Source organism: Parasteatoda tepidariorum, chromosome 1 (assembly GCF_982258835.1).
Source record: "Parasteatoda tepidariorum strain Cologne lab strain chromosome 1, Ptep-v5.0, whole genome shotgun sequence".
NCBI classification, from domain to species: Eukaryota; Metazoa; Arthropoda; class Arachnida; order Araneae; family Theridiidae; genus Parasteatoda; species Parasteatoda tepidariorum.
In genome coordinates, this window is record NC_141755.1 from 82,367,405 (window position 1) to 82,380,897 (window position 13,493).

Sequence of the window (13,493 nt, forward strand, 5' to 3'; positions counted from 1 at the left end):
GGAAAAGTTAGGAAATTTTTTTTCTGAATTTGAGTGGGAACCCTGCTGGACTAGTTAAACTAGTTAAGAACTAGTTTAATTGACAATATTTATGTCTGAGTTGCTGCTAAATCTTCCTAGAAGGCAGAATAATCCCTGAGAAAAAATTTTGTTGTTGGGATTCTGTATTTTTCAAGAAATTGATTGTGATTCTAAACTTTATTTATATATATATATATATATATATATATATATATATATATATATATATATATATATATATATATATATATATATATATATATATATATATATATATATATATATATATATATATTAAGCTACTCTTATATAACCTTTGACCGATTATCTTTTTCTTATGCCTTTTATACTTGCATGGCAATGCTTTTTTATTATTTAAATCCATGTTTAAATGTCATGTTACATTGCCTCAAAGTATTTATATTTTTTTAATTTTCCTATGTCATGTTTTTGTACAGAAATTTTTAATCATTGTTTTTCAAATGTATGCCAAAAAAATTATTAAGTTTTAGTATAATTTCAGTTATAAATATTAGTTACAAAGTTATTTACAAGTTCCAGTGATATCATCTTTATTTTTTTTTTCAAGGTTTGCAATTCTACTCATGACAGAAGGCATGCTGATATCCAATTAGAAAACTATGTCACAAATTCTGTCATGAATATTATCACTACATTTTTCAATTCTCCATTTTCAGATCAAAGTACTACTGTTCAGGTTAGTATTTCCTTAGTTTAGTTGACTACTGTGCATTTTACAATATTACATCTCAATTAGAAATATTTTATATGCTTCGTAATAATAGTTATAATTACTGTTGCTTGTACATTATAAATCTTAAATAATTTAATGAAAAATTAATTTCTCATAAATAATCTAAACTATTTTATTGTTTTTATTTAATTATGAATAATTGTTTTAGCTTTTTGAAGTAGATTTATTCCTCCTGTATTTTAAATTTTTGTATAATTTGTTATTTTTGTGTTTAGAGATTTCACTTAATTTCAGAAGGCCCATTTTGAATTTGAAGATATGTATCTGTAAGGTATAAAGGGTTTACATTATGGTATGCATGGTTGAAAAATAAACTAATGGAGTGAAGTGTTAAATAATATATTGTTTTAATTAACAAAAATTTTTTAAAAGTTTTTTAACTTTAAACTCAGTCAATTACACATTAAATGTTACTAACTCTTCAAAAGAACATTTTTTAATAATATTTTAAAGTATAATAACCTAATTTAAAACTAATGTATGTTGGTTGAGCTTTTAATCTGGGGTCGATCCAGGTTTTAAATTTTTGAACCCAATTTTGTGAGAAGGAAAAATATGTTTGTAACTGTTTCTTATTTAAATAGAACATTCACTTAGCACTTACTATATTTTATGTTTAATGTCAATAGTATTAGAATAATTTGACGAAATATCAAAAGTACTAATACTTTCATAAAAGGAAACTTTAAAGGGCAGTTTTTATGAGTATAATTTTGTAATAGGGATCTTTTATTATAAATTTAAATTTTGTAATGGGATTTTTTTTACAAATTTGAACTTTGTGAAAGTGCTCTTTTTTAAAAATTTAGATTTTGTAAAAAAGCCTCTTATACTTATTTAAATCATATTTAATATTCTTATTTGGAATTTTCAAAATAATTTAGGAAGAGCAGCTTTACACTTTCTACTTCAAGTTTTTGAAATTTGCATCTATTTTTTGTTTAAATGTTCTGAATTTTTTCTACAAATATTTGTTCTTTCTTCCCTATCTTTTCTGGATATCAACCAGATTATCAACCGGATAATTTATGTAGCATATCATAAATTTGCCCTTCAAAACTCTTCAGAAAAAATCATCAAAAATGAATAAAAACAAAAAAACATTCATTTTGACACATTTGCAGGGTTGCCACAGACGACTAAAATGCAACTATTTTTGGCATAAGGCGACTATGCAACTTTTTTTGCCTGAAAAGGCTAAAAAAAAAAGCAACTATTTTCAGGAAAAGGAGACTATTGGGAGACTTTTCTGTACTCCTAGCATTTTTTTTTTTAAACATAAATTGGATGGAAAATTTGCACCCCTCAAGATAGTTTCTGAACACAGTGAACTTTTTTTTCTTAAAAAATAAAAAATTTTGAATTGCAAATTTGAGTTTTCACTTTTTAATTCATTCAATTTGCACAGACTCCATTGTAAGTCTATATCATTTCTCGATCTCCTTTTTAATGATTATTGCTACAAAATTCCGCCTGATTTAAAAAATTTTAATGCAATTTTACGATGCAGGAATTTTGAATTTGAGTAATCACTTTTCACACACACACATATATATATATATATATATATATATATATATATATACAGTCGAACCCCGCTATAGTGAACATGGGATATAGTGAACACTCGGATGTAGTGAACTTTTTCAGCGGTCCCGTCCGTATTCCCATTTAAATAATGTTATTTTTAACGCTTATAGTGAACTGCTTAGAACTTGGAAACTCGGTTATAGTGGACTCAAATTTCATTTCTTCAAATATCTTTTTCAGTCCTCCATCTTTAAACTTGTAGGTTTTGGGACTGAAAATGAATGCATTCCTATAAAATGTGTCATATTACTCTGCTTTATGCTTATCACTTTTAACTATACTGTAATAAATGTCAAACAGGATCTTATACTCCCCCCTCCCTGACAAGCCTCCCTTTATCTCTTTTCCACAAGCTTGCTCTACAACTAGTTAACTTGGCCACCTGTTGAATTTTTGGAATTTTCTTATCTGTTCAAACCATATTCTTTACAAATCACCCCTTGACGATCAAGAAGGGGAACAATTTAACTCATTCTACAGCTGCTCTCTTCATATTCTTACATTATCTATTTAAGACAAGATTTTTATTTCAAAAGCAGTGAAAATGGCAAATTCTCTTAAAGAGAAAAGCGTTTTCGACAGAGGACAAAGTTAAAATTGTAAAGCGTATTGATGATGGAACCAATCAACCGACACTGTGTAAGGAATTTTCCTTGTCAAAATCTACAGTTTCAAACATTTGGAAACATCGAAGTGCAATGGACAATTACAGTCAAATTTTTTTTTTAATTTTAATGCATTCAGAATCCCTCAAAACTCCCAGAAAACATTTCATTACTTTTCTAAGAAGGCTATTTATTTAGTTATTTTCAATCAAAAAACGCTTACTTTCGTTTTCGCCTGAAACGGGGAGTCACGTGATTATTCACGAACTGACGTCACACGTGTCCATCTGCCGTTCACTTACAATAGCCGTTCTATGAAAACCAATACGTTCTTGCTTTCGTTTAAATTTTCTAATTAAATCCAACCATTTTAGATGGTCTAAAGCTATCTGTATAAAAAATTGCGCCTTAATATCGCTTAATAAAAATGTGGATTTGATATAACGTATTTTTATAATGTTAAATTTCAGTGGTACCCACTGAAACATTGTTAATACTTGACGAAATTTTGTAGCTCGGAATATTTAAGATTTTTTAGTTCAATAAAAAAAGTGCATGGTATTGCGTATAAATGATGCGTTATGAATACAAAATAACTTCGTTTTTTCATTCTTAAACTATAATCTTGATTTTAATGTATACTTCAAGTTCATTTGGAAGATTTATTTTCATCTTAAGTGAAAGAAATGTTGGATCAATTTCTTATGCAGAATAAATAGTTTTAGATTTTAAAATGTAGGACAGCTTAAATTATTGATAATTTTTATCTATTTATTCTAGCGTGAATTCAAAGCATGTAATTGAATTCATAGCAGTAGCCTCTTAAAAAACTTGTGATCCCAGCAAAAGTTTTAAATTCATATATATTGTATAAATATATATATATATATTCCTGCAGATTCTATTAACTTTACTTTAATCGCCTTAATCTATGTTATAAGAGTATTTGAAATCTAGCATATGCATTTATTTAGTTCTTTATTGCAGAAATAGGAATAAAATTTTATAAATGCAAATAAAAATAATTTTTCGCCCTAGCATAGTTCCTATATACTCAAAGAATAAAAATATTGAGAAAAAATATCAACATTACTGTTTATTTTTTAATTATTTAATAAATAATAAAGAATGTGCATTTGAATTTCTTTCCATTTTGTATAAGTTAATTTTTTATTTTTGTTCTCTAGCTTTAGTGAAACAAAAACTTCCAGCTTAATGATATTCGCTGAAATTTTGTGGATAAATAAGTTAATTAGATATGGATAAATGAGAAATTAAGTGAAATTTTAAGTATAACTAGATTATGGTGATGATGATGGTCAGATATATTTCAATGGACTAGATTCTTGAAAGTGTTGATACGTTTTCGGCTATACCGTATGCATAACCTGAGATTTTTTTAAAACTATTTTATTAAATTTTTTTTAATTAAAAATGTATAATGTATTAATTTTACTATTTTAGAATTCTTCATTGCAAGCACTGACAAATAGCTTGCAAAAATAAGGAGAGAAATTAACAATAACCATACTTTATTAATACTATATTGCAGAAAAAGAAATTAAAATTTATAAATTTAAAAATAAAAATAATTTCGAACTGTAACGGAATTCCTATTTAAGCTAGGAATAATAAATATAAGCGTTAATGTGTATTTAAATATTTAATACATAGTGAAACCAACAAAAAAAGATGACATAAACTGCATTAGTAAGTATTTACTTGAAAAGAAAATCCTTCAACTCTAGTAGCTAATAAATAAACAAATTAAAGAAGCGACATTAAATTACATTATTTGAATTTTTGATCATTAGCACATAGATTGTTACGATGATGGACTGATATTTTTCAATGGACTAGATTTATGAAAATACTGATTCGTTTTAATGCAATAACGAATTATAAAATCATCCATCCTATATCAAAATGTATAAAATTTCTATCCAATCTGCGACTTATTTTAATTAAGTAATTAGGTTGTAATGAAGCATTAATTTAATTTAAAAGTAAGTGGAATGAAATAGTATTTTCTATGAACCTTAACACTACTGATTTCAGCCGAAAAGAAATGTTGATTCGCTGTAAAGAGATACATAATCATTTATTCAGATATTTTAATGATAAATAACAACGTTTGAAGTTTTAAAATCTTTCTTTCATTTTGCACACACTCTCAGAACCGTAAATTTAATTCACAAAATTTTTACTGATAATTTATAAAGGATGTTCATACGGTATACGTGATATCAAAACTAAAAGAGCATTGAAATAGCCTTAGCGGATGGAGGCGGCACGTTTCCCTTCGGCACATTTGACGTCATAACCAATCAGGGGACGTTTTTGATTGCATCACTTACGGAGGCCTTTTGGGGCAATTTAAATGTTTAATAACTAAATAAATTAACATTTGCCGAAAAAAACAATCAGATTTTCGGTTTCAGGGGAGAATTTCCAATAAGTTAGGTATGAAAATAAAAAAATTTATGATATGCTGTAATTGTCCATTCTTGCGGCATACGACAAAAACATGGTTTCATCGAAAAAACTGCGTGGAGCTGAAAGAGAAAACGTAGTTGTTAAGATGGTTCGAAATCTTGTTCAAAATGTAAAAATCTTGCATTCTTTGAACATTGTAGATAAGAAAATTGATGAACTCAATTTAAAATCAAATTGTGTTCAATCAAAAATCACAAATTTTTTTCATAAAAAGTGAAAATAAGACTAATATTTAGCGACGTAATTACTTTTTCCATCAATTTTTGCTTCATTATCTGTTAATTAGTCAATAATTTTTTAAATAACTTATGCAAAATTGCAAAGCCAATTTTCAATCATTCAACTGTCTTATGCAAAAAATATTCTTCAAAAAATTTGGATATAGTGAACCATCGGTTATAGTGGACACATTACTGAGTCCGCAGACAGTTCACTATAGCGGGGTTCGACTGTATATAAAAACATTTATGTTTATAAAAATTATCATATTTGCCACCAACTTGACTGAATGTATCATGGTATATGACAATAAGGTCATTAACAAAATTTTAGTCATATTTTTGATGAATTTTTGTTCTTATTTAGGCAACTATTTTCCTAGTTTTTGGCTTCTATTTTCATGTTTTAGGCTACTAAAAGCAACTATTTTGTTCATTTTTTGTGGCAACCCTGTGATTGAAGGAACTGCATAACAAGTTATGGACTGCATAAGAATTAATTTTATTTTTAACTTCCTATTTAGCTATCCTGTTATACAGTATAGTTAAAAATGATTATAATAATTTGTTCAGGCAAAAAAAAAAATATTTTTTATTATGTTGTGAGACTTTTTTGTTTATTTTATCAATTGTTATTTATATTGTTACTTATATGTAAAATAATTGGATTTTTCCTAATTACTAATTCAATTTTATTGTTTCTTTTTCTAACTGGCTTTAAACTTCATAACAAATTGGTGAGTTTATGAAATAATTAATCAAACTATCCTTTGCACGAAGGTGTTGGTGTATTCTCAAGCATGGGAAAATGTTGCTTTGCATGATATCATCATATTTTACATTAAATTATGATATATTTTGTATTTGTGTGTACTTTTTATCTTAATATTTTTGCTAATTTTTGTAATGGATATTTATATTGATGTAGCCAATGCATATAAAATATCAACTTGAATTATATGCTCTGAGATCTAAAATAATCAGTTTAAATTTAAATTAACATGGAATAAAATCTGTTGATACTCACTAAAAGTTCTTCTGAATAACTTTTTTTAAACTTTAATTTCTCAAACAAAAAAAAATTATACAGATTACATACTATCATTGCGTTTGTTCATCCACGGAAGAAAAAAAATTAGTGAATAGTGAAGTTTTTCTTTGCATTTTTGATTTTTTAAAGAAAATGCTGAAATATTTTGCAATTAGATCTATAAAGTGAAATCCATTACAAAAAGTTCATTTATCATTGTTTGAAAATATATTGATCTTGGTGGTTTTTCTTATTTGCATGATTTTTTGCCATTGCTCTTTTTCTTTTATCTATACTTTCTGCTTTATCAGAAGCAACTTTTGCATGCTAGGGTGTTCTGGGCACAAGGGCAAATTACTGCTATCGATCTTATTAATGTGAGTATAATGTTTGAGAAGTATTAAATTATGCTTTAGTTTTCCATATTTTTTTATTTCCACATCAATATTATTATTTTCATACTTCTCAGCAATTAGTGTAATCTGTCTTTTGCAAAGTGTACGTGTATTAAGTGTTATTGTTTCTGCTTTTTATGATTAGTTGAAACTTGAACAGTTTAAAAATATCTGACTCATGCATTATATCCTTTGTTAAGCAATTGTTCCAAACCCATAATAATAGAACAAAAATTTCTTTCTAAATCTCTTTGCAACAATTTTAATGTACTGCCCGACTCAATGGCTTTTATTGTGTTTTTTGTTGTTGTTTTATGCAATAAATAATTTTATGAATAAAAAATTTTTTTGAATAAATTAAAGGAAGTATACTCCATACATATTTTTTTTTATTTTCGTGAGAAAAAAAATTGCAAAATTATGATTTAAAATTATCTGGATTATTTGCATCGATGAGAAAATGCAAAAACCTTTTTTTTTAATGCAGATAAATTTATGAGTAAAATATACTTAATTATAATTTCTGTCTTTCTTTCTTCTACAAATTTCATATTACCAACATATTTCATATTACCAACATATCTTCCACATATTTTAATATTACCAATTTACATTTGTGAAGAAAAAACCCCCTATTTTTTAAAAAACTAATTTATTTATTTTTAAAAAGGGAAATAAAATTCTAATTCTATTATTTTATAACGTATGCTGTAAGGTATGCTTATAAAATAACTAGTATAATTTATAAAAAAAAATTGAAAACATTTTTTGCAACTATATTTTTTAAATTAGTTAAAACTTCATTGGAGCTTTTCTTCAAAGAGATTTATCCTACAATAAGGAACTAAAATTTAAGCAATGAAAGAAAATGCTATTTAAAAAATAATTTTACACAGTCAAGTACTTATTTTAATATTTATTCCTAGTTCAGCAAACAGTTCTAAATGTGCACTTTTTATAATCGTAATCAGACTTGTGATTTTTGACATTCATCTGACATTTGTTTTACCTAAATTCAGTATTTTCTTTTGAAGAGTGCTATCAAGATATTTTTTTTTGGTGCTAATTCATTAATGTTTCCAAATATATTAACAAACTATCATCGCAATGCCATTTCAGTATTTTTTTTAATTTTGATTGGGTGACATGTCTCTAGCATATAAACTGGCATTAGTAATGGTTTCATGTTTTCAAAAATCAAGTTTCATATTTATTCAAATTCACTAAAATATCAGTTAGCCAGTTATTCCACTAAGTTTTCTAAAATCAGGCAAGAAATTCTTCCTGAAATGAGGGTTATTCCACTTCTTTTTATGTTTTTCTTCAATATCTTTCCCTTATCATTTTTAGATTTTTTTTCTACATTTTTGTGAATGTTGAAAAATAAAAACACTACAAAATATTGTCTATTTTGCGTTTTTCAAAATCTAAGAAGCTTATTAAAATTAACTTATACTTTGAAAACGATGGAGGTCTATTGCTGGCAATTTGTATAAGTGGTTTATTAAGAGGTCACTCACAAAGTGATTTTTGAAAAGTTATCTGTTATGTTAGTTAAACTTAGTTTTTGCTTATGCAATACATCAAATATCTCTTTTAATCTATCATATATTTCTTATAATAAAAGCAACTTGCTTACAATAAATGTAAAATTGTAGATAGTAGACCTTTTTTTCACTGGAAATGTTTATAAAGCTTGAGTGAGTTAGATTCATAGTTCTGGAATTTAATATTTGTGTGCAATGTAGAAAGAAAATAGTAGAAATAATAACTTCATAGTGCGTAGCATTTTTAAAAAGTAATCAAATGTGCTTATTTTTGTTTTCTAAAAGCCCTTATAGGTGCTTTTTTATTGGGTGTTTTTAAAAAGTGCTTATTTATCTCTTTTTGAAAATGAGATTTTTTTTCTTTACCATGTTGATTTTCGCCTTGTATTATGGAAAGGCAGGCTTTTAACATTGTTCTATTCAGCGTTTTCTCAATTCATTCGTCCACAATATATTTCGGTGTACTGTCAGTTCGTAGCGTATGAAAGAGCCAATCATTTTACATGTTTGATGAAATACTTGCAGGTTCGCATGTGCGTCTACTGAGCTGAGTGCGGTGAGATTCTTGCACTCTCATGTGCAACTCTGTTGCATTTTGCAAGATATTCTCAATTTCAGGCTTCGTTTTCCACCCTCTTAAACCAAACCAAAAAATCTCTCAATCTCAATTTTTGGTGGCTAATATAATCGAGAAAAGAGTTCTTTGTCAGAAGCTAGTTATTTTCTCATGATCATGTAAAGTGTTAAAAATTATTTTGGCATTTCGTTAATGTACATAGTGCTTAAAAAGTATTTAAAAGGTGCTTATTTTTCGTTGAAAGATTTGGCTATGCACCCTGGACTTACTTACTCAGAAAATGCTTTGAAAATTTTATGAAAAAATGTTTTAGGTACAATACCCCATTTGTTTAGATAGCAATGTTTCAGCCTCTCTCCTTTTTGACCCCTTTCCTTCAGTAGAATCAAGATGGTGGTTGTACTTCCCCCATAAAAGGAAGAAAAGTTCAAATGTTGGTAAAATTAAAAACGATGATGCTATAATTTAGACTACATGTCTTTTACAGTTTAAACACTAAATCTTAGTTAATATTTATTGTTTTGATAAATGATTTTTACATTATTTGATAATCTCTTGCGACAGTATTAGTATTATTTAAAAAGCTGTATGAATGATTTAATCTTTTTTTATCTCTGAATATCTTTTTTAATTTTTATTATATCAAGAATACCAGTTAGAAATAACTCTTCTTGTTTCCCCCGCATCTTCTCTTTATCTTTGTTGCTTGTGTTTTCTATTGGTGCCACTTCTTCTTGTTCTTTGTTATGAAATAGCATATTTGAAATGTCTTTTTATTAATTACAATATCAGTATTTAATAGATAAATCAATCTATTTAAAAATTGTACTTTGGTTCTAATATACATTTTCTAAAAATAAAAAGTTAAAATTAATCTTTAAATCTAACTGAGAGGATTACTTTTTCTAAATGAATACCATTAAATGTAATTTATCAATATATTTTTTTTTAATTTATCCGCATTGCATTTTGTTTTCTGTTTGATAATTAAGATTTAGTTATTGCTAGTTCTAATTCAATTTTAGAATTCTGTAATTTATATTGAATTTAAATAAAATTGTTTAGGGTCACTGAATCCTTTTAATTGAGTCAAAGTTAATTGCCTAGCATCATTAACAAAATTTATTATCACCATTAAACTGTTATGTTATAAATTTTATATTGTGCGACAGCTATTTTAATACTAGTTTTAAAAAAAATTGTAGAAAACTTAATTTAAAGAATTATTTGATTTTTTTTTCTTAAATTATGATTATAAAAAAACTGTTAGATAAGATGTGGAAACTTTTTTAGCATTTTCAATTGTTCATTTTAATTCTAACTTTAAGTTAAAAAAAAGTTTTCTTAAATTTTGCTTCCATTAATTAATTTTTCTTTTCCAAGTGATATTAGTCAAAAATTTACAATTTTGTAATATTTATACAATTTATTGTCACTTTCTTATTAAAGTGCAATTTTTTGTTTTAATTTGATATTCACCATTGTTCTTTAAAGACTCACCAGCCTGTTTTTGTTCGTCTTCTGCAAGGAGCATTTCGAATGTCCAACTGTCAATGGCTAAGTATTCAACAAAGAATGAACGTTGAAAGCTGTATCAAGACATTATCTGATATTGGTTAGGCCTATATTTATTATTAGATTTTTATACATTTCTACTAATGCATTTTGTTTTAAAAGGTAAAAATAAAATAATTGTATTTCTTGTTACTTTGCAAGTTCAAAAAAGTTGTTGAATTTGTTTATTTATTTGTTCTTAAATCATTGTCTTCTAAAATTTTTCAACAAATATGTTTATACTCAATTCTATTAACTTACAGGAATTAATTTATCATAACATTCATCTGAAATTCTGAAGATGTTATCTCTATCTATCTTCTAAAGAAGTACCTATTTTAGCATGTCTTGCTATTCTATTACCCAATTATTTGTTAGATATTTTTAAAGACTTAAATGCTATTGATTTGATCCAAATCATAAGAAATTGATCTTTGCTTGATTTTTTAGAATGTCATGTAAAACAATTTTTATAATTCTAGAAGAAATGCTTTTGTTCAATGTTTCAAATGAAGCATTTATTTAACAGTACTAAACAAAAGAAACACTTTGAGTAGGGGAGTAGTTTTGTGAATTTACCCACGACACATTTGACATAACTGTTGTGCCTCATTATTTAAAATTTTGCAATATGAAAAATGTTGGTGCTGATGAAAGTCTATTGTTATTGCTAATTCTTCGCTGTTTTATGTAGTGATATGTAAAATTTTGGTGCTGATAAAAGTTAATTGTTATTGATAATTCTTTGCTGTACTAAATAAGTTTAATGGTAATGGAAGTTTATAGAGCCTAGCTTGATTCGGAGCAGAACAAAAAATCAAATTGTTTTCCTCCCATGAGACTAATGTTGCAACTTTTTAGACATCATTTAAATTATCATCATAGCGATTGGTAATTTAAATGCGAAATAAAGAACTTTTTCTTGAAAAAAGAAAGTTGATGCGAGATAATGAAAGCTATGTGTGAAAACATAACTTAACATAAGATATGTCTGTCAGAAAATAGTTTGCTTAGTCAACATCCCTCAAGATAAAAACTTAATGTAAGTTTTTCCATTATTATAAGTAAAACTTCTAGCCTGTAATTTATGAAAGTAAAATAATTCCTAAAACATGTAACAGTACTTTTAAATATTACACAGTCACTTAATATGATAAAAATTAATAACATATGCATTTCATTCATGTTAAAATTGTGCTTTTTTCCTAGTTAGTTTTTCTCAAAACGATTATTAACCTTTCAATTTCGTCTGTAAAAATTCTATCTTTGTATATTTTCTCTATTTTTCATATCAATACATCATATGCAAGCTAAGTAATATTTAAAAATCTATTACAGGAAAAAATCGAGGAATTGCTATACCTGTAGATTTAGATACACAAGTGTCTGCAATGTTCAATAAAAATGCTATGATCAGTAAGCACACTAGAGCTTGGTTATCTGCTGCCCGTACACCTCGAAGAATTCCATCCGCCGTTAATGTTTTTCGTAATGACCGTAGTATTATTGAGGGCTTGCAGGTGAGATATCTAAGTCCTATTTTATATTTTGTAATAAAAGCTAATTTTATCTTGCACATGTATATATATATTTTTAAATAAATATTAAATCATAGTTTCAGAATGCTTCTTGCATTTTTAGTAGTTTAATTTTCATCTGTTTTATTACTGAGCTAGAGGCATTGTACCTGATAGTGTTCTGTTAATTTTGAAATGTTTGTTTTCATTTTTATTTGAGTACAAATGAATAGAAATTAGATTAATGTCTTAAAACTATTTTGCTATGTCCACCAGCTATTGTTTTCAAATAAGTTTTTGTAGTTGTATGTATGAAACTCTCCACTTTTGAAATCCCCACATGGATTTGTACAGTTGCAAGCTGAAATAGCCTTTTATTTATCTCGATGTTTTTATGTTCGTTTATTTATATTATTTTTGAAACATTAATCCTTGTCAATTTTCAATAAAGTCTTATAATTTAGAAGGATATTAAAGCAATGAAATTCTATAGGCAAATATTTGAAAAGTCTATATATCTTACTGCTTGTGAATTATAATAAATTCCTCTTATGATCAACCTAATGTCGATGGGTCTCCATTTGTCTACCAGCTTGTCTACTGTGCTTATAAGTCTTCATTGTCATTAAAAGACATTAAAGTTTATAAGAAATGTAGCTATCACAGCCAGAATTGAACTAGGATTATCTTTGACGATATAAACTTATTCATGTATTACTGTAATTGAAAATGAAGTAATTAATACTTTCCTTTTGTAAATGTTTATTTGGAAAATTTTTCTATCAATCTAAATTTTTTTTAAACAATTTGTTGGTATTTGATATGTGTTAAATTGAATCCATTCTTAGACCTTCGGATTTTTTATTCACTAATTTTACTAGTTTTTTGAAATGATAAATCAAACATGTTGTTACTTCCGAAAATTTCTCATTCCTATGTTGTTGTAATTTTTTTGCTGGTAAAATGTCTTTTTATTTTAATCAGAAAGTGAATATATTTTTTAATTAGGTAATTTATTTTTGTTTAAATGGTCAACTGTTTTTTAATATTTTCCTATCTTTTTGAGATTGATTTATATTCTTTTATTTATTAAAAATTTATGTTTAAATTATTGACATTTTTAGAAGAAAATGTCAATTATTTGTCTTGTAAGGTTTGAAATTTTAAG

At 26.3% G+C, this 13,493-nt stretch overlaps 1 protein-coding gene across 6 annotated transcripts in view; it reads left to right on the forward strand.

The window, feature by feature from the left end:
- Positions 1 to 13,493, forward strand: part of Itpr (Inositol 1,4,5,-trisphosphate receptor) — a 102,612-nt gene that overhangs the window by 46,440 nt on the left and 42,679 nt on the right. For 2 of the 6 annotated variants that reach the window (XM_043040886.3, XM_087167753.1), the window contains exons 33-36: positions 611 to 739; positions 7,047 to 7,112; positions 10,749 to 10,869; positions 12,147 to 12,328. In XM_043040886.3, coding sequence (XP_042896820.2) covers positions 611 to 739; positions 7,047 to 7,112; positions 10,749 to 10,869; positions 12,147 to 12,328 — 498 coding nt within the window. The remainder of the gene's footprint in view (positions 1 to 610; positions 740 to 7,046; positions 7,113 to 10,748; positions 10,870 to 12,146; positions 12,329 to 13,493) is intronic. The other 4 variants (XM_087167749.1, XM_087167760.1, XM_087167752.1 and 1 more) reach the window with 2 other exon arrangements.